Raw genomic sequence first — 20,950 nt, 5'->3', positions numbered from 1 at the left:
GCTAATCAATAAGCATGTTGGTATCTATTTCTAACAAGAGAGCCATTTTTGGCCCCATTGATCTCACTTGCGCTCCCGTGGCTAGTCAATCTCCGCACGGGGTTTTTTTACATTCCAGCATCCATTCCCTGTGGCTCCAAATTTGGTTAAATCTAAGTCTGACTTTTGACTTCCGTAAATTAGCATCTAATAATGAAAGATGCTAGTAGCAATCACTTTCTGAGCCATGGGACATAATTGATAAAAAGAAGAAGAAGAGGTTCAACATGCAAGCATTTACCAAGAAAACTCAGCTTCATGCTTCATTAAATAAAGTTGATGATGGTATCCTGCCTTACCTCTTCGAGGCTCAAAAAAGTTGATCGCAGGGACTGCTCAAAGACCTGAAATAAAAACATTTTAGACTCAGAAAGCCTCACCTATCCTTGAAGCCAAAAAACTAGTGACCCAGATTGATTCAAATATTCATGTGTACGCATAGAACAAAGTGGCATGTTAAGGAAAAGGTTGCCAACTCAACTACTGGACCGAGAAAGAGATGTGGGAAACAATGCAAGGACTGCACTGCTCACGAGTTCACCATCAAAAACCTCTTCATTTACAGATTACCTAATCAAAACTTAAACATAGCATGCAATGAAAGTAGATTGAGAATAGTAATAGTCTGAACACGGATTGCAATATTCTCAAGCTCGGCTACAATATCCCCTTCATTGGGTACTTATCGTCGTCATAGTCATTCATCACAGCCTTGCCCCAGCTATTTGGGATCAGCTTCTTTTTTCTCATGATTGCTAAGCAAAATTTCAACAATCAGATGCCTACCAGACGTAGACACTCCTTTAGCCAGGCTGGGCAGCAGTTAGAGCATCACAACCAAGAAGAGTTAAAGAAACAGAAACTTATCGTGAAACTTGTTAGAGAAGAAGTATAAATGCCTCGAAATCAAGCAATAATATACATGCAAGGATTAGGAAACTGCCAAATTCTGGGCATAACCTAACTCGAGTCTCAAACCAGACAATTAACTCAACTAAAGTCCCAAACCAGACAAGTTCACTTCAGAAGTTTTTTTTTCCTAGAGAGAGAACCGAAGCTTTGTGCCAACAAAATAAAAACCTCCAATGAAATTTAATGAAAAGAAAATGTGTTTTATTCAAGTTCTCATTGCCATACATGTCCAACCTCAAGATCTAGCCATGTCTTCTTCATATTATTATTGAATCATGTCTCCTCCTCCTTTACCCTTCTTGTACTCCAGAGAACCACTACAAAAAATGATCCACATATCATTCCATCAATAGATCCATATCCTCTCTTAACTCCTTGGATGGATCGCCTCTATAAAAGGGATAGCTAAAAAGGTTAGAAGTCTCAGAACTGCAGATCTAATCCAAAAGAAATCATCTGTCATCCATCCTGTTATATTGAATATCACAAGATGACACGCATTCTTAGTGACCTGTAGTTGGAATCTTCAGTGAGCTTTATAATCCCTTGTTATTACTTATAACCAAAATGCAGTTTATGGCTGATTGTACCTTATCTATTTCTTAACCCAGCTGGATCTTGCTTTTGTCAATTAATGCAGCACCAAGACGAAATGGAACTAGAACAGTACGGATCCAAGTACGTACCAATTTTTTGATTACCCATTTCATCTTTAGATGCTCCAATAGCTCTTCAATTGGCCCAATAATTCAGCAAAGAAAGATATGTGAAAGCTCTCCACACAAAGCCCAATGAAGTTGCACCAAAGCGCTTTAGAAGAATCATACCTCTAGGGCATGTTTGGATACATGGAATCCAAGGGAAAAGAAAGAAAATAATAATCATGCAATGATGATTTACGTGGGAACTATTGAAACATGGAATCCAATTTTGAGTTCTTGTTTGGATGGCAAGTGGAAATCTTATATTCATCTCATAATACTCACCTAGTTTCTTGTGCCAAGAATCCAAAATATGGGAAAGAGTAATGATTGTTTGGTGGAATCCATCCTTTTCTTTTCTATGCAAACAAAAGAAATCGCCACATCAAAGGAAAACCCTTTTCATTTTCCATTGTTTGGCATGGAATCCATGGTTTCCAAACATGGTCCTAGCCCAGGTCCTTGAATCCCATTGCAGGAAACAAGAAAAGCCAATTCCTAGTCATAAAAGATCTCATAAATCTATGCTAACCCATATGGCTATGCGTGCATACATAACCTTTAGGAAGCCCTAATTAAAAGCAAAGAAGGAAAGGCTAAAAGCATACAGGCCCAACAAGATTCCTTTCTTAAACAATCCCTAACGTATGATAAAATAAAACAATCGAGTAAAATACAAAATATAAATCCAAAACTTACGAAACTACTTACAAACCAACCATATAGGCTTCTTTGGACAGCCATATGGTATATGGGTTCCGTGCAATTTGGTATAAAATTCCAAGAATACCAAACAGGTTGGAATATAGAACTATTTAATTTCCTACAGTTGGTACATAAGTCCAAATTTGTGATCAAGTTGTGGTTGTGGGCCCCATGGTCCAACCGTATGCTGTACCATGCCATCCAATTGACTATGTGGGCTTTGGGCCCTCAGTCCAATTGGACCACAAATCAGGCACAATCTTACATGACCAGCAGTGGGGTCCATTGTAGACCCTATCTGGATAGTACAATCCTACATCATGTATCTACCCTTTAGGCCCTGTTTGATAGCTATGAAAATGAAGTAAATGGTGGCAAAAGCACCATCATTACTCACGCCGGGTGTTTGGTAGAGACAGTTGCATTCATTTGTTGGGATGTTGATAGCTCATCTAGAAGCCGCAGGAGAAATCAAGGCTTTTCGTGTGGATTTGTTATTCGGTGTTGTGCCTGTAGTATATGTTATTGTGCATTGCATGGCTTGGGTCCCACCCATGGGTACGTGTAACCGATCAAAGCCGTCCAACCACTCTGCAATACCATTGCAGCGACGTTGAACTAATCAAAACCGCATAACCCAGTTCAAGTGGTCCACATTAAGGAAAGTTGACAAATTAATGGTGCACTATCATTTTCGACATACGGCCCACCTTCATCTTTCTATGAGGTAGATCACAATGAAACCAGTTGATGGGGCCAAACACGTGTGGGAACATCAAACATGGGGGACCATTTCAGAAGGCTTAAAAAGATCTAAGCCGTTTAGTCCTCCTTAAGGGGATATATCCGCCATTTGAGGAGGTGGTGGCCCACCTAAAGTTTGGTTATGCTTCATTTTTGGGCCCAGGGACTAAGTTCCTATCCTATAATGGATGGATGACGTGGATGTGTCATACAGGTAGTGCTTGGGCCCTACAGATGGGGTCGTACCGGAGATAGAGGTAAAGGCATTTGTATCTTCCGTTGTGCGTTCGGTCACCATTTTCCAATGTATATCAAACAGAAAATCTGCATTTCATTACCATATCTGGGAGATGACCGTTGACAGATGGGAAGTCTGTGGGTCCATAGGAATCAGTGGACCCTCAAGTAAGCTATTATCTGAAACATTATTGCTTCTGCACTTTGAGCAGACGAAGACCGGAGACTGCCATGGCCATCACCCATCTCTGAAAAAGCATGCGATATTCCCAACATCCTTCATCATAACGCAAACAATAGGGTTTATGTCGTCAAGTTCAGAGGGACGATTCTTCAAGCAGGGCTTTACTCGGAAGAGAAGAAGGTCTACAGACAGTGGCCGAGGAAACCAATACAAAAGGATTGATTGGTAAGAGTGACCGCCCATCTTCATCTTCCCTTTGCATGCACAGTCGATAATCTGAATGCTTGAGTTGTTCTACCTAATCTGAATCCTTTTTTGTGGCCTTCTCATGATGTGGGTGGAAGAATTCAGAAGAAGATTCTTCGATACGAGGAACAAGGGAACAACGATCATATATTTCAACAACCACCTTCTCCATAGCACTGCTTTATGCAACATCCTAAGCCATTTCCACCGACTACTCATAAGGTAAGCCACTGCTCCATTTTCATCCTCATTAAACATGCACATATGATGTAAGGTCAATGCATGTGTTTAATCTACCATTTCAAATCTGTTACCTAGCTTAATCAATAAAAAATAAATAAATAAATAATTCTTTCTTATATATCTGTAATGGTTTATGGTCCCAAATCTGATGCATGTGTTATAATCTACCATCTCAAATCTGTTTCCTAGCTTAATTAGTATAAAAAAATAAAAAATCTTTCTTATATATTTGTAATGGTTGATGATTCCCAATCCGATGCATTTGTTTATTATCTACCATCTCAAATATGTTTCCTAGCTTAATCACTAAAAAAAAAAAAAAAAAAAAAAAAAAAATCATTTTTATATATCTGTAATGGTTGATGGTCCTCAATCTGATGCATGTGTTTATAATATACCATCTCAAATCTGTTTCCTAGCTTAATCACTAAATAAAATCTTTCTTATATATCTGTAATGGTTGAGAGTCCCCAATTTGATGCATGTGTTTATAATCTACCATCTCAAATCTATTTCCTAGCTTAATCAGTACAAAAAGAAGATAAAATTATTTTTTATGTATCTGTAACGGCCAATGGTCCCCCCCATTCCAATGCATGGGTTTATAATCTACCGTCTCAAATCTATTTCCTAGCTTAATCTTCCTAGAAATTCAGATGGGCCCCAATCTGATGCATGTATTTAATCTACCATCTCAATTCTGTTTCCTAGCTTAATCAGTAACCAAAAAAATAATAATAATAAATAAATCTTCCTTATGTATCTGCTTGCGTGGGCGGGGATTGGGTACCTTCCCACCAAGACTTAGGTATAGACAGATGGTCCTATCAGGGGCTATGTAGGGCCTACCGTAATGTATGTGTTACATCCACGTTGTCCAACCATTTTCACATATCATTTTTTACGTGTGAGCCCAAAAATGAGGCAGATAGAATGCTCAAGTGGACCTTACCACAGGAAACAGTGAGGTTTGAATGCCTACCGCTGAAAACATCCTGGGGCAGGGCAGTTTGCGAATTTTCCATCTCGTTTTTTCTTATGCTTCCATGGCACCAAAATCTCTCATGTATTTGTGGAAGTGTTTGTGATAAAATCCATTGTACACCTTCATAGGTAGGGAACATCATGAAAAATGAAAATAATGGTGCACATTGAATGCATGGGTTCCTCTCCTCCACTTTTTTTATGCTTTAATGGTGGGAAAAGGGTGTATTATATTATATCTATTGTATACATACACATCATATAATTATTATGAAAAATGAAAAATATAGAGATAAACTAAATTCTCAACTGCACATTGGATGCATGGGCATGTTTCCTCCATCCATATGTGGTTAGATATATCTCATTGTACTTATGAATGAAGATAATGGAACATTGTGATTGGATGTGTCCATTTCAGTCTATATCAGCGTGTGAGATCAAACCTGGATGAATTGGCTTATTGTGATTGCAAACTCTCTTGAATTTTTGCTAAAACTATAATGGTTCCACACAAATATGTCTACTATAAAAAGTGGGCTACATATCCAATTTGTATTGTATATATTCAGCAAAATTATGGGCAACGAGGAATGAAAGAAGAGAAGGGCAACTGCATTTGCCACAACCTTGGCGGCAATCACAAGTGCGTTTGGAGCCACCGAGTTGTTTCGCATCCACGTGATGCGGGCTCCAAGAAAGAAGAAGATGTGATGCTGAGCGAAGATGAATCATTAACACTATAATTAGGGCTAGCAAAAATGATTGTCTAAATCAATTGAGGATGGGTAAAGGGTCATTCTTCCGCTTGTGTGATTAGCTAAAAGAGAGGAATGCACTTGGAGAGGGTAGAACGGTGTCAATCAAGGAGCAACTTGTAATGTTCCTCCACACCGTAGGACATAACGTAAGGAACAGAGTGATTGGTCATCATTTCATTCATTCAAGAGAAACTGTGAGTAGGTGCTTCAATAAGGTACTTTAGGTGATCATTTCTCTTTACTCGGAATTTGTGAAGCAACCTAGTCCTGGAACACCTCCCGAAATCGCCAGCAATCCAAATCGGAGTTGCTATTTCGAGGTAATTTCACCGAACTAAGTCTTCTTGCATCATGTAATGGAATTGTATATCTGGTTTGAAGTTATAATTTTAGTCGTGTACTATGATATATAGGACTACGTTGGTGCAATCGATGGAACACATATACCCGCATTTGTCCCATCCATAACTAGTGCACCCTACCGTAATCTGAAGGGATTCTTATCTCAAAACGTATTGGGAGTTTGTTCATTTGATATGAACTTTACATTAATTATGGCTGGTTGGGAGGGTTCAGCCTCAGATGCCCATGTTTTACAATGTGCTTTGTTACATTCAGAAGCTCCATTGATTATCCCACCCAGTAAAATCTTACGTTTATCTACACGTTTCATATGCCCATTATTAAATATTTACATAAGAGCATAAGTGACTTATATTAGCCTATAATGTAGGTAAATAGTAAATACTATGTTGTAGATGCAGGATATGCACATACACCTGGATTCACGGCACCATATCGTGGTGTTCAGTATCATTTGCATGAGTACCAAACTGAACGTGCTCCTTCTAACCCCAAAGAGTTGTTCAATTATCGCCATGCCCAGTTACGTGATGTAATTGAACAGTGTTATGGTATGCTGAAGTCATGGTTACCCATATTGAAGATGGTGCCTTAGTACAAGATTTGAACACTAGTGAAGTTTCCACTTGCATGTGTTGTCCTTCACAATTTCATCCGAAGTGCAAGAGGGACAAATTCCTCAAGGAACTATCTGTTCAGAGGAAGACCAAGAGCACACGATAAGTCCAATTCAAGGAGATCATCTAGACGATATTATGCTAGTAACGAATGTAAGCCATCATCAGAGGGAAGAGTGGATAACGTTTTGGGATCAGATTGTGTCTAGGATGTGGACTGATTATCAACATTCAGGATGTCAATGAACAATTTATGTTTTTTCTTATTTAATTGCATATCACAAACAAACTTTGAATTTATTACCTTCTTTATATTGATTTGTAGTACATCATGTACTATGATTGTTTCATGCATAATGTAGTGGGCTTACTGTTATGTGATGCATATTTTTAGTAGATTGTTTCATGAAGTTTAGTTATTTTATATTCCCATGTGTGCTACACATTCTGCCATTACTTGTTTTAATTGATGTATCATACGATGAAATTGGACTTCATTAACGATAGGTTGTAGGTACAATGGCGCCAACAACGCGTAATACCAAATCAACACCTACTAACTCTCCGATGAAGGCGCCTGGGAAATCACCACATAAATCACTAGAGAAAGGAAAAGCTAAGGCAAAGTTTTCTCCAATTGCGGGGTCAAAAAATGAGATCATTCGTTGGGATGATCCAATGGATAAGGTTTTACTGATTTCATTATTAGAACAAATTGCATTAGGCTATAGCCTATAGGACAATTAACGACACGAAACGAGAGGCCTACACGATCGTGTGCAATGAGTTATATAAAAATCTTTGTATGTCATTAACGCCTCGGAATGTCATCGACCGCATGCACACTTTGAAGCAAACTTGCAATGACATCCGAGATATGCTTAATGCATTTGGAGTTGGCTAGGATGATACTCTGAAGATGGTGGTGGCTACACATGAAGTCTGTGACGGTTACATTAGGGTATAACCATTATCAATACTTGGTCGATGAATTGCATTATTACGTATCCAATTTATATATAACCGTATGTGTAATAATGTTTCCCTATATCTTCTTGCCTCATTATACGTACAGTCCCATCCGAGAGTTGCAAAAATTCGTGGGAAGCCAATCCATAGGTATGACAACCTATGGTACGTGGCGGGACAGGACCGTGCTACTGATCATTTCCATGTTACGGGGAACACATCATGACTAGGAGGCCAAAGACGGAAAAGAGAAGTTGACAAGTCCACTAATTCTCCTCAACAATTCAAGGACCCAGTCCAACTATCATTCGATGATGTTGTAGGTCATACAGGACGGAAGATCCGTTGGTCATATGATTGTTGTGGTGCCGAGTCTCAATCACACCGCATCACGATTCCTGTAGGTCATGCTTCACAGAGTACTCCTAACTCATCGGGGTCTAAGAAGAAGCCTAGACCAATGACTTTCCAAGAGGCATTCCATAATGGAATATCGTTTGTGGCTAATGCGGTTGACAAACTAGATATATCATTTAACCAATGACCAGTTGAGTCCAGGATGACACGAGTGATGAATGACCTACAAGAAGTGGTTGGATTGTCACACACTGATATCTTGATCGTGGGAAACATAATGTCGACGGACGAGGAAAAGGCAACATTGTTCCTAACACTGCCTGAGCCATATAAACTTGAATGGTTACAAATGCTCGTGCCTGACCATCTACAGAACACCATGTAAATAATGGTGTTTGTTGTCCACAGTGATTGGGTGTGTTTTGGTATGGTTGGTATATGGCGTTTTACAAATCTGGTCTTTTAGTTCTCAAGCTAACATCTCATCCCATATGTTATTTTTTGGACTTATATGATGTTATTTTTTTGACTCATTTGATCTTTGGAGTTGTAATGTACCCCCTACTAGTCTGCTTGAATGCCCTACACTTCATCTTTTGGCAAACAGGTTCATGTATATTTTGCGAGAAATACTTTGGACGTGTGTGTGTATTTGGCCATATGTATTTTGGACGTGTATGTATATTTAGCTAGTATATGATGGTGCATCAATAAAATTATGAATTCATTTCGATTGAATGTGGATAATGCATAGATAGATATCATTTTGTTAGACGAATACCAACCTGCAGGCATTTTTTGAATTATCTCCAATATTATCGAAATATCTTCGATATCATTGTTATCTCTAGCTTGGCGATATTGATAAGTAACACAAGTAGCGATACCAATAACACCGGTAGTATTAGAAATTCCAGACATTAGCAATGCATTGCTAAGTATTGCCAACGTATTGATATCGCCAATATTTTCAATTGTGTCAATTCCAGGCGTTGCTTGCATTGCCAATGAATCGATATCGCCAATGTATCGCCATAATTTTCGACTGTGTAATGACGCTTGTATCACAAGTGTATCAGTGATATTTCAATAATATCATCAATGTAGAGATAACATAGAAAGTTAGTTTATTGAAAAAAAATCCTATTTCAATTTTTTTTTATGAGCACATTGTTGTATGTTGTTTTCAATATTGTTGCTAATATTGATAATATATCAATATTATCGTCCTTGCAACATGCTCGATACCAAGGCCACAATCTTTCGTTTTCTTTCCAATTCTTGATGATTTCTTGGCAAAATATTGTGCGTTGTTGATATTCTGCAATATCGATGGATGTTTAGTTACATGGGATCAATGGGATGTTTAGACTGTTTCTTATGACAACACATGCTTTTAAGACCCAATTAAATGGAAATTTATTGTGTAAATATTCTTTTTGCAATTTTATTATTTCTAAATATGCAAATATGTGTATTTTAGCATATCCTGAAGTTTCACTTCAATCATTATCCCATGTTTTCCCGCATTTCCGGTTATCAGTGATATCGATATTGTTTCCGTATCCCCAGCTGGCGAAACTTGTAGCGATACCGATACTTCAAACACTGCCTGCAATAACTCTTTTCTAGATACGTCTTCACATCATTGGCCCACCTTCCCGGTCAAGCATTTGGGATTAGAGTATTTTCGAGTGCATTTGGAGTGTTTCAAATATGTATGTTACAAAGGCAACAAACCTATTGTCATACTCATTATCAACCATTGACTTAACAAGTATGCCATGCCTAAGTACTACGTTGTGTTTGTTGTGTTTGCTACAAGGAAGCCAGGAAAATACAAAACCTGAGAGGAAGCAGAAGCACAAGTGGACCGTTACAGTGGCAACCATCATAAGAAATTTTCAAGTTACAAGGACGCATTAGATGCATGGACCGATGAGACGGGTGTGCCAGTTCCTATCGATACAACTAGTAGGACATTCACCTCTGCTATGAAGCCTTTGTCCCAAAGCGAAGACGCTGCTATAGAAGACAACGATCCCGCAATATCGTATCATCATCCAATTTCTCACATTGACCAGTCGGCCAAGGATGTAGCATCGGTGCCTGTCGGCAAGCCTGGAGAAATCGAAGTTCTTATTCGTCTTCTATGTGTGATGTTCATATTTTACGTTTGGATTTGGTTATGCGTGAGTGTGTTTGATGTGTGACCATTCCGATGTGCATTTTCTGTGTGGTGGCATTAGGCTGTAGACTCATGGGCGTTTTGGACAGATAGCTGGTACTATTTTGGATGTTGTTGGCAAGGTACACAGATATATTGGTTTAATATTTTGAAGGCTCTGGTGGTCCCTTCAAGCCAACACTGCTACTTTGATCAGGTAAAAATGTATCTAATTAGCTTCAAACAGGTTTTGGATCACGTTGGGTGCAAGTGTATCTCGTATAATTCGTAATTACCCCCACTTGTTGTAGGAAATAGGTATGTTTTTATCTATATATTTTCAGACAAGTAAACAAGTTAACATGCCCATTATGTACAGGTTGGACATGGGAGTCATGGCCCTAGTGTAGATGGCCCATGGGACGGTAATAACACCCAAAATGATCCTTTGGATGTGTCGATTGTTTCAAGTTGTTTGCATGTGTGCACACACAGGCAAGAGTGTGCTTACGAAGAGATTTGCAGCGGCACATTGTACCAACCCAGACATTTCTAGGATATATGGTAGACCACCAGGTGGCCATTTCAGGTGTGTGTATGCCCACTGTGTGAGCTACCAATCAAATGAGGCATCTGAACTTTGAGATGGGACCATATATTTTGCATCTCTTTATCAAACACCATATTTGGATGGGCATGTGATCTGGAATTCTGCAAATTTCTCTCTTACTTACAATGCATTGCCTTTACAACCACTTCCATCAATTTCCCAGGTATCAAACAAGACCTCAAAACATTTGTCGCTTCATTTTTTTCAAAATATAAGGATAATGGTAATAACCATCCTACTCGAAGGGGCACAATATGATCAACATGAGACTGGATGCATAGAGTATACGGTGTATGGTAGCTAGGATTTAGGAATCAAACATGATGCATAATAGAGTAATGAGGAATGTTCTCATACAAAAAGCACATTACCTTTTTTTAAGGTAAAAAGCACATTACCATGGACCACTATCCAAGAAAAATGCTGAATGATTGGATCATGTCTGGATGGTCAAATCTTGAGTAGATGCCAAAAAAAAAAAAGAACCTGCACAAAGCAGGTACATCAACGGGCCGGGCTGGCCCGTAGGACTTGCCGGCCTAGCCCGCCTCAAGCTGGACTTGGCTGGAGTATCAAGCCTGCAGGCCTAGCTAGGGCTTCAAATTCATGCCCATTTTTAATCAGGCCGATTTGGACCATGTACAACAGCCCAGCCCTTTATGGTTTGCAAGGGCAATTTTGTAAAATCTAAAATTTATAAATTTAAATTTTTAAAAAAAAAAAAAAAAAAAACACCCACCCCTCCTCTTTCTCGGGCCCAGTATAAACATTTCAGGTTGGACTATTTTGGCCCATCACGGGCCCAGGCCGGGTTAAGGCCTATGGTGAACGATGTGGGCCGAGCTTGGACAGAGCTTGACCCAGCACTACCCCGGCCCGTTGACATCCCTAGGACAAAGGTATTGATAGTACGGACATCAAAAGCACCATAGGGAAGGACCAAATAAACAATCACAAAATTGCAAGCATCCATTAGCAATCACGTGCGAGTTGCAACGAACAAATAAAAACATTATTGACAAGCTTCCAATGGTCTACCTTATTATCAAGCATGACAAGTACATTGGTTTTATATGCCCTAGAAAGCCAATTGGACGATTAATTCTTTTTGTTGATTGGAACTAGGTCATTAGTGACCTGGTTGATGAATGGAACAGGGTCATAATTGACCCATTTTCTATATGCTTTTATTATTAATTCTTAATGGAAACTTGGACGTATGAAGGGGTTATAGGGAATCTCCGTGGAGAGTTGAGAATCCATAATTCTTAGAGTACCTGAAATATCCATCGCCAACCCAGTAGGTTAGGGCAGCCCAGAAATACCTTGTGGCCATCTTGTGTGATTTGAACCAATAACGAGGCGGGATGTAATAATTTCCACTATCGAGTATTTACTAGCAATTGGACTTTGTTCATGGGAGTAAGCATGTTCATTGGTTCATAAGGACCTCGTTCTACGCGTGATTGGATATCCATGTTAGATTACATCCAGTCTGCTAACCAAGAGTGCCCATCATGCATGCATTGAATCAAATTGATCATCACTAGCTTAGACTTGTCCTCAAATCTCAAATTGCAAAGGGACTACAAGGATCTTGATGCGTTGGCCTTGATGCACCTTTGATGCTATAGTAGTGGCTAAACAAGTATTATTGGATCCACACATTAATATTTATTTGAGGGCCAATGTACTTCAATAAGGGATCCACTTGTCAATAAATTTGACACAGGACAACTAACCACTTGCTCTAAAAGCTCGAACTGATAGAGCGTGGCTAATCAATCCCTTTATCTCAGGCCCCGATTAGGCCCTTGGCCGAACCCCCTTGTGGGCCCCACTTCACATGGGGCTCGCCTGACACGAGCCGCCCACCCCGAGTATGGCCCCACTTCTCACAAGTCACCCCACTCAAGCCTAGTGTGAAAATGCACAAGCATTAATCACCCCCAGTGAGGAGTCTCGAACAAAAAACCTCCCGCTCCAATACCACTTTTGATGTAGGACAACTAACCACTTGCTCTAAAAGCTCGAACTGATAGAGCGTGGCGAATCAATCCCTTATCTTAGGCCCCAGTTAGGCCATCGGCTGAACCACCCTTGGGGGCCCCACTTCACATAGGTCTCGCCTCACACGAGCCACCCGCCTCACACGAGCTGCCCACCCGAAGTGTGCCCCCACTTCACACAGCCCACCCCCACTCGAGCACGATGTGAAAATGTCCCTGCATTAAAATTTCCAATGTTGGATCTTTTGTTTCGCTATAAATATGGTTTTTTCACTGTAAATTTGGTTTTATCTAGCTTGATGGAAATCCAATGATCGGATCTTTTGATGTTCATTCTAGAGCTTTGCATTGGGTTTTAGAGACTAAGATTGGATGTCATAGTTAGTGAAAGGACACTGATCTATTTGGGTGAGTGGATTAGATAGGAAGGCGGACTTTTAATGATATAGGGCAATCCCTAAGTCAATAGGGTGGCAAAGCACCAAAACATATGCTTTCATAAAACCCTAGAACTCTTTATATATATATATATATATATATATATATATAGATCCAATTCCCAAAGTGGGGAATATGACCATGAGCCAAAAGCTTTCCCATCTCCCCATGTTTGGACATCCCAATGCCTAGACAGAGAAGAGACTTAGCAAGAGGGGGGGAGGCATAGAGAGAGAGAGAGAGAGAGAGAGAGAGAGGGATCTCATCCTCTTATCTCTTCCCATCTCCTTTAAGTGACCCATTTGATCAACAACTCACCTTCTTCTAACCATTCTCTACTATATATATGCACGAAGCAAAGCGGCAACACATTCAGGTGTTAGAATGGGGAAGCATTTGTTTCAAAATATAAGCGAGTACAAATAGGTAGGAAGTGGGAGCAAGAGCAAGAGTTTGAGGTAAGAGTGGCACCTAGTTAGAAGGGCCCTGCAAGGCTGCAACTAAGTTCCCTACAGCCCTTAGTGTAGAGATTTGGTGGCTTTGGTCCTACTCTTTTATTGGGATAGATCAAGATTCAGGAGATGCCTTCTCAATCTCAAAAGGAACAGCATCAACTCTTTGCATTAAGAGCACACAATCCTAAGGTAAGATTTCAACCATTCAGATTTTATTATATATCTAGATGGGAATCAATTATTAATTAATAAAAATAACTTTTACACTTCCATCTTTCGAGAATTTCAATAGACTATCCATCTGTCATCTATTGTATCCATTTTTTTTCTTGCATACTTATTTTCCAATTAATATATATTTTATAAACACGTCAACAGAGATTGCCATTATTTCCTCCCATTGATAAGATATGCCCTCTTCTTTCATGATGATGAGAATGAATCCTTTGATATTTCAAAATTTACATTTTAACCTGCTTTGCAACAATCTAAATTGTGACTAACACAAAGAAATAGTTCAAAGTGACCATTCCACAACTAAAATTTGATAAAAACAGAAGAACACCTAAGCATCAAATATTAGCATACCCAAGCAATCAAGGGACAACAACTACAGGACACAGTTAAACAACCAAAGACTTGGTCAATATTCAGAATCATTAGTCAACATTCAGAATCATTCGGAAGTAAGACAAACAAGCTACACTCTAATCAATTCAAAATAGATGTATACTCTATTTCAAATAAAAGGAAATTTTAAAAGAGGAAAAAAAAGATGGCACTGAAACATACAGCAGACAACTCTTTCTCTGGAGCACCGACACGCTCCAAGGAAAGCATGTAACGGACCCAAAGTTCTCCAATCCAGGGACAGTTTCTGGTGGCCCTTGAATAGACACCCCTCAAAACATTAGGAACCTGAAATAAAAGAAGTATCAGCTCCAATACAGTCCATTATTTGACTCCAACAAGTCACGTCAGAAAAGGTGCAGATAAAACCTTCAAAGTTTTGTCCAAGTAATGAGTATAACGAAGCCAGAGATCACTTGATACTGGAAATTCTGCAACAGCACGTTCATACAGAATCTGAACACGAGCTGGATCACCAGAAGACTCTTCAAATTTTATGTAGTTCTGCAATAAAGGAATGGCCCTAAGTTCCAAGCAACTAAAAGAATAAACAATATGGTGAAAGCCATACAATTCATACCAACTGAAGATTAAATCATTCTTTATCGCTCGATTTATTATGGCCCATTATGTGGGTGCTATGCCTATTGGATGGTGGGTTTTGGCTTCTAGATGCTACGCTTTGTATCTAGAAGTTGATTATCATCATTTAGGAGCAATTTTTTCCCCTAAAGATTATTGGCTACTCATGATCTGTGTTCGCCTCCCAGAGGATTGGTTTGTTGTCCTTAAGGGTGATCTATCATTCAGACTTTCATCTAGCTTGTGCTGTCGTTGAGGTGCGGTCAGTGGTGTACTATCAACCATCGGATTGATCATTGGAGTGACACGAAGTTTGGAGTGGTGTCTTGTGGTTTGAGAGCTTCACAAATACTCTACTGTGGTCTGACAGCTTCACAAACATTAATGCACCCAACTCACACATCCCATGTTAAAGGTCAATCTTGACGACACAAGTGAGTAAGTGACCAATGGTGTTCTGAAAGTCACCATTGGATTGTGGGGCCCACAAATCCTTCGAATAGTCCAAAGTCAGGAACCAATTGGACTGCATGATTAGCTCCAATATATCACCCATATGCATGATTTACGGCATGCATAGCAATCAAACAGCATGTACAGCTACATGTTTGCCTAGCAGTACTTAGGTGGCTATTCTATGAAGAGATCTAGTTGAAATACAAGTTTAGAGTGGCATTAACTTAAATGTCCACGGATATAAACCAGTTGTTGGCGTGGGCTTAGGGTGGAAAACACTGGTCTTTAGATTTCTCATCTTCAGTTCGCTGATGATACCATCCACTTTCGCGGTGTTGAGGTTGATATGGTGGATAACTTGAGGAAGATTGTGAGATATTTTGAAGTGGTCACGGGATTGAAGGTTAATATCATGAAGAATGAGCTTCTAGGTGTGCGCATGTCCAAGGAAGAGGTGGGGAGATTGGTGGAAGTCTTTAGGTGTGACGCGGGGTCCTTCCCCTTGACGTATCTCGGTCTACCATTAAGTATTGGAAAACCGGCAAAGCACCTATGAGATGAGGTAGTAGAAAGGGTTGCAAGGAAGTTTCCAAGATGGAAGAGTCGGTATCTCTCCTTCAGCAGCCGGCTAACGTTAATTAAAGCAGCTTTGTCAAATCTGTCGTTGTATTTCATGTCCATCTTTAGGTGTCCAAAGTCTATCTTGGATAGATTAGAGAGGTTGAGGCAGGACTTCTACTGCGTGGCTCAGAAGTGAAGCAAAATTTTCACTTGTTGACATGGGAAGAGGTTTGCAAGACATGCAGAGGGGGGGTAGGTAAGAGACCTGGAAAAGATGAACCTTGCGCTGCTTGGGAAATGGCTGTGGAGGTTTGGATCGGAAGAACGGAGCTTGCGGAGAGGTAATTGGAAGCAAGTACAGATATCAGGAAGGGGGACGTTGGGTTTAGGATTCCTCACTATATAGGGCATCAAGGTTGTGGAAGGCAGTTTCTAGCATGGCAATTAAGTTTGGGGAAGGGAGTAGCTTTTTCTCTTGGTGATGGGAAGAGAATTCGCTTCTAGGAAGATGTGTGGCCTGGGGAGAATTCGCCCCGGCATGAGTTTCCAAGGTTAGCCCGCCTTTCACCAGAAAAATATATTTTGATTGCTCGATGTTTCTCTTTATGTACAGACATAGTTACTTGGTCTCCCCCTTGTCGTAGGAATTTGTTAGACGGGGAAGTGGGCAAGTTCGTAAGGCTTCAGGAATGTCTTCAAGGGTGTAACCCGTCCTTGGGGGAGAGGGATGCGATGGTGTGGAAGAAAGACGAGTCAGGTCACTTCTCTATCTACTCATGCTATAAGATGCTTAGGAGCTCCTCAATAGAAAAAAGAGTTTGCACATCCAAGGTTTGGTTTTATAGCACCTCTCCCCGGGTTGCAGCTTTAGTGTGGTTAGTGGAGAGGAAGAGGGTGACAATAGCTAACCGTCAAAAAAGGCCGATGGTGCTACCCAACATTTCAATGCTATGCATGGAAGATGGATAATCAGTTAATCACCTATTCATTCATTGCCCTTTTGCGCAAAAGGTATGAGAGAGGTTTCTAGATCTCTTCAAAGCTTCATGGGTGATGCTAAGGATTATCAGAGATCTCCTTTTGGCTTGGCATGGAGAGGGGATCAGGAAAAAAGGGCAGTGTGGCAGTTGGTCCTAATGGTAGCTTATAGGCAATTTGGGGAGAGAGGAGCAATTGATGCTTTTGAAATAGGTGTGGGTCATAGCAAGAGGTTTTTAGTGGGGCAAAGCTAGATGTTGTGGGATGGGCCTCTTGTTCAAATCCCCTTGTTGGTTGTAATTTACCTCTCATGTTTGGGTTGTAGATTTCTGTGCCCTAGCTTTCCTTGGCACTCTTCTTAACAAATTCTCATTACCTTTTAAAAATAAAAAATTTAATAAATAAAATAAGGTTGCTGGAAATAAGCCTTATATGTGCAACCCTACAGCATATTTGTACCATATGTTTGAATATAACAGGCCAAATAGGGTTTGGTACTTTGGACTCTTTTATGTCAAGGGTTTGGTAGTTTGGACCCTTTATGTCAAGGGGATGGTATTTAATTGTTGTATGCATCATGCAATACTTATTCTATGGAATTATACACAACCGTAGGGCGTGTATAGCCTATTCAAGGCCGTACAGCTGGGCTGGCACATGAAAGTCAAAATTAATTTGGAATCCTTAGTTGTTTTTAGCTTCATTCTTTAGAGAATGTCTGGAAGAGCAAATACAATTCTGTCCTTGGCTTTTAGCATTAAATACAAATTTATATAAAGATTAAATACAGATTTATATATATATAAGGTTATTAAATATATTGCCATAAATGAGATGAAAAACATGGATCATTGATTGAATTCTATTAAGATTATATAGCATGGGTTGCTTTAGGCCCTGTTTGGATTGACGGTCGGGATTGTTTTGTATTGTATTAAGTGTCGAAATATGCCATATACTATGTTTGATACAGAGTTGAAATCCGGAGTCTACCATCTCCGCGAATACCTCACGGAATGAATATTAATGGATGGCGATGCAGTATCGTCAGTTGCCTGTGCATCATGCAGTACAACACACTCATGATGCAGTATTGGGTAAGAAACTCGATTTCTGAAAGAAAGTTGCATCTGTGGACGATCATTGCATGCTACTCCCTCATCTCTCCCTATCGTCCGCCTTCTACTGTATGTGGTCAGTCACCTCTTCCGAATCTCTTTCGAAGGTTTGCGATTCATATTATAGACGAAACTCGTTTCGGAGAGTTGGATCGGGACGATTTGGGAATTCATTTCCCAGATCGGAGGTCTGAAACCAGATCCTTCAGGAACTGGTGTCCTCCTTCCCGAATCTGTAGCGACGCGCTTCTCTCCTAAAAAAAATGACCTGACTCAGGAGTTAGGTCGCACCTGCCTCTTCGAACTCAAGTTTTTTTTTGGGACTTACATTTGAACTGGTTCGACTGAGTATCAGATTGGATCGATTTTCCAATCAGTAGTTCTTCGTTTCTACAACTTGTAATTTTAAACATCTACTTCTTTCCATTTTCTCACAATTTGTCAACTTCTAATCCTCCTATTCGTTTACTTGAGCATGTTCGGAATAAAACACTGGGTCACATCCTAATGGGTTCCACAGGTAGTAGAAGCTGAGAGTGGATCGGATTACCTATCTCACCTCAATCCGTTGTTGATGGTGGATGCTATATGCGCCCCATCATAAATGGGCGGATGGCATCGATTGGCTACAAGGGCCTAATTAATTCACAATCTGACAAGTACATAATAGATGGACGGCATGGATGCGTCACAGACATCATTGTGGGGCCCACATAGCACTGACAATCAACCCATCGAAACCGGGCAGTGGGAAACCTCTACTCGTATTGGCCTCAATATAAAAGGTATATACACTATGTAGCCCATATACATCGTATCCGAAAGGTGTTCGATAACGGTAACGGTGGCCGTAACGGCCACCACCGCTACCTTTACAATACAGGCATAACTGTTGTTACGGCCCCATAACGGCCGTTACGGACTCTCTTTTTTATTTTTTTATTTATTGAAAAAACCTCCGAAAAACATTTATCTACCCCGTAATGTTGATTAAAAAGTATGCAAAACCTATATGTCCCATAATAGACCATTACGGGGCTATTATGGCCTTTATAGTATATGTAACGTGCCGTTAACGGCAATTACAGGTCATTTTTTTCCATAACAGTTGTTACGACCGTTACAACCCCATAACGTATAACGGTTGCCACCGTTACCTTTACGTAACGACCTTTACGGCCCCGTAACGGCCTATACGGCACACCAAACATTGACTACTTGGACATATTTGTATACTTACCCAACAAGCAATCTTATCCAAACACTAGACTGTCTTCCATGAATGTGGATGTATATCGATTTTGGTCAAACATATACATGAACAGTAGATGGATACAATACAACACACTGGTTTATGTAAATCCAAACAGGCCCTTAGCATGTTGCTCTGCTTTCTAGCATTAGTTGCTCAACTTCTCCTTAACATGTGTTGCTCCATTCATTTATTTTGGGCTTATTTATCAATTTTGTGGCATCTCTTGGATGTTTGATTGTCAAAAACGTACATATCCTATTCAAATTTCAATTATTTCAATTTGATTATGTAAATTTACCTCTTGGGGGTGCATGTTATACTTGGACAAATAACTATGTAGTTCAATGTCAACATGAATTGATAAGTTCCAAATCTTGGAGATTTTCTTTTTTGAAAGGAATTGAAACTTTTATTAAAACGCGCCAAGATGGCTGATGAGGACATCCGAGCACCATACTAGAGGAGGGTTGAGCCAGTGCCTTTATGGCTAGACCACCATTAGATGGGGCCCACTTGCCCCGATTCACATTCCTAGTGACGTTAAAGACCTCAGGTGCATGTTCGTGCATTTTTGAAGACCTCACACTAGGAATATGCATGCGGGCTGCATACAGGAGTTTAATGGACACGATGATTGGACCGTTGGATCATCATCATTGGACATTTTGATCATGAACTCCCATGAGCCACGAAATAGTTTAGTTGTTTAGATTATTTACATGCTTTGTTATTTTTGGTATAGCTTATATTTGTGTTGACATTGGGGAGTTAGGAACGGCTTTTAATTTATTAAGCGTCTTTATGTTGAGAATCTTATCTAATAGCACCTTTTTGTAAAAGGTCTTTTCTAAAACTATAAAATAGAAAATGGGGTGGGTGAAGCCCAAATGCCATTATTTTGAAGAAAAAAAAGGGGGGGGGGGGGGAGCTTGAAGAATACTCCATGTGATTTGGAGCTTGGGTGTGGTGTGATTTCATTCCGCATTCAATGGAGATGCAAGGCTTCCATCTATCATCTTCCTTCTCTCTTCCTTTCTATCTAAAAGAGGTATTTTCCCAAAAACTTCTTCTTTCCTTCCCATATAAAACCATTCAAATCATCTTTTTCTTCAACTTTTCATCATCCAACTTCAACCCCAACCAAAATTAACCATTGAGGACCCAAAATCCCTCACTTCCATTCATCTAAAACCTTAATCACCCAATTTATTCCTAATTTCATCTTTTTCCCAAGTTCTAAAATAACCCTAATTCCAAAATCCTCAATTCCCATTAACATAATTTTCCGCTTCCTAACCCTAATCATAGAACCTACAAGTCAGCCCCTTGAGTGTGGAACGTGCCTATGCTAAATCGGAAGTTATATCCTTCTATCAGGCCTAGTTTTAAATAATTTATGTGATTTCTTAGCATGCGGGCATGTGATTTAGGTTAAATCAGATTTTATTTCCTATTATTTACTCTTAATTACGTGGCGGGTTAGCATCTTTTGTTAATTGAATTACTTTATGGACCCTTTCACATTCTCCATGTTGCATGATTAGATTAAATCATGTGTCCTGCATCAATGGCGCACCAAAAAGACAACCCATTCAAAGAACACGATTACAATCCTTTAAAGAATCTATA

The 20,950-nt window shown here is 39.8% G+C and overlaps 1 protein-coding gene across 3 annotated transcripts in view; it reads right to left on the bottom strand.

Moving 5' to 3' along the window:
- The window catches only part of LOC131236659 (uncharacterized), an 85,369-nt gene that overhangs the window by 44,129 nt on the left and 20,290 nt on the right, over positions 1–20,950 (bottom strand). For all 3 annotated transcript variants that reach the window (XM_058233976.1, XM_058233977.1, XM_058233978.1), the window contains 3 exons: positions 14,741–14,875; positions 14,534–14,659; positions 339–383 (listed from right to left, as the gene is read on the bottom strand). In XM_058233976.1, coding sequence (XP_058089959.1) covers positions 339–383; positions 14,534–14,659; positions 14,741–14,875 — 306 coding nt within the window. The remainder of the gene's footprint in view (positions 1–338; positions 384–14,533; positions 14,660–14,740; positions 14,876–20,950) is intronic.

The sequence above is a fragment of the Magnolia sinica genome, chromosome 2 (genome assembly GCF_029962835.1).
Source record: "Magnolia sinica isolate HGM2019 chromosome 2, MsV1, whole genome shotgun sequence".
In the NCBI taxonomy this organism is placed as follows: Eukaryota; Viridiplantae; Streptophyta; class Magnoliopsida; order Magnoliales; family Magnoliaceae; genus Magnolia; species Magnolia sinica.
The sequence above is the reverse complement of the archived record's forward strand: the minus strand, read 5'-3'. Positions and strand labels throughout refer to the sequence as shown.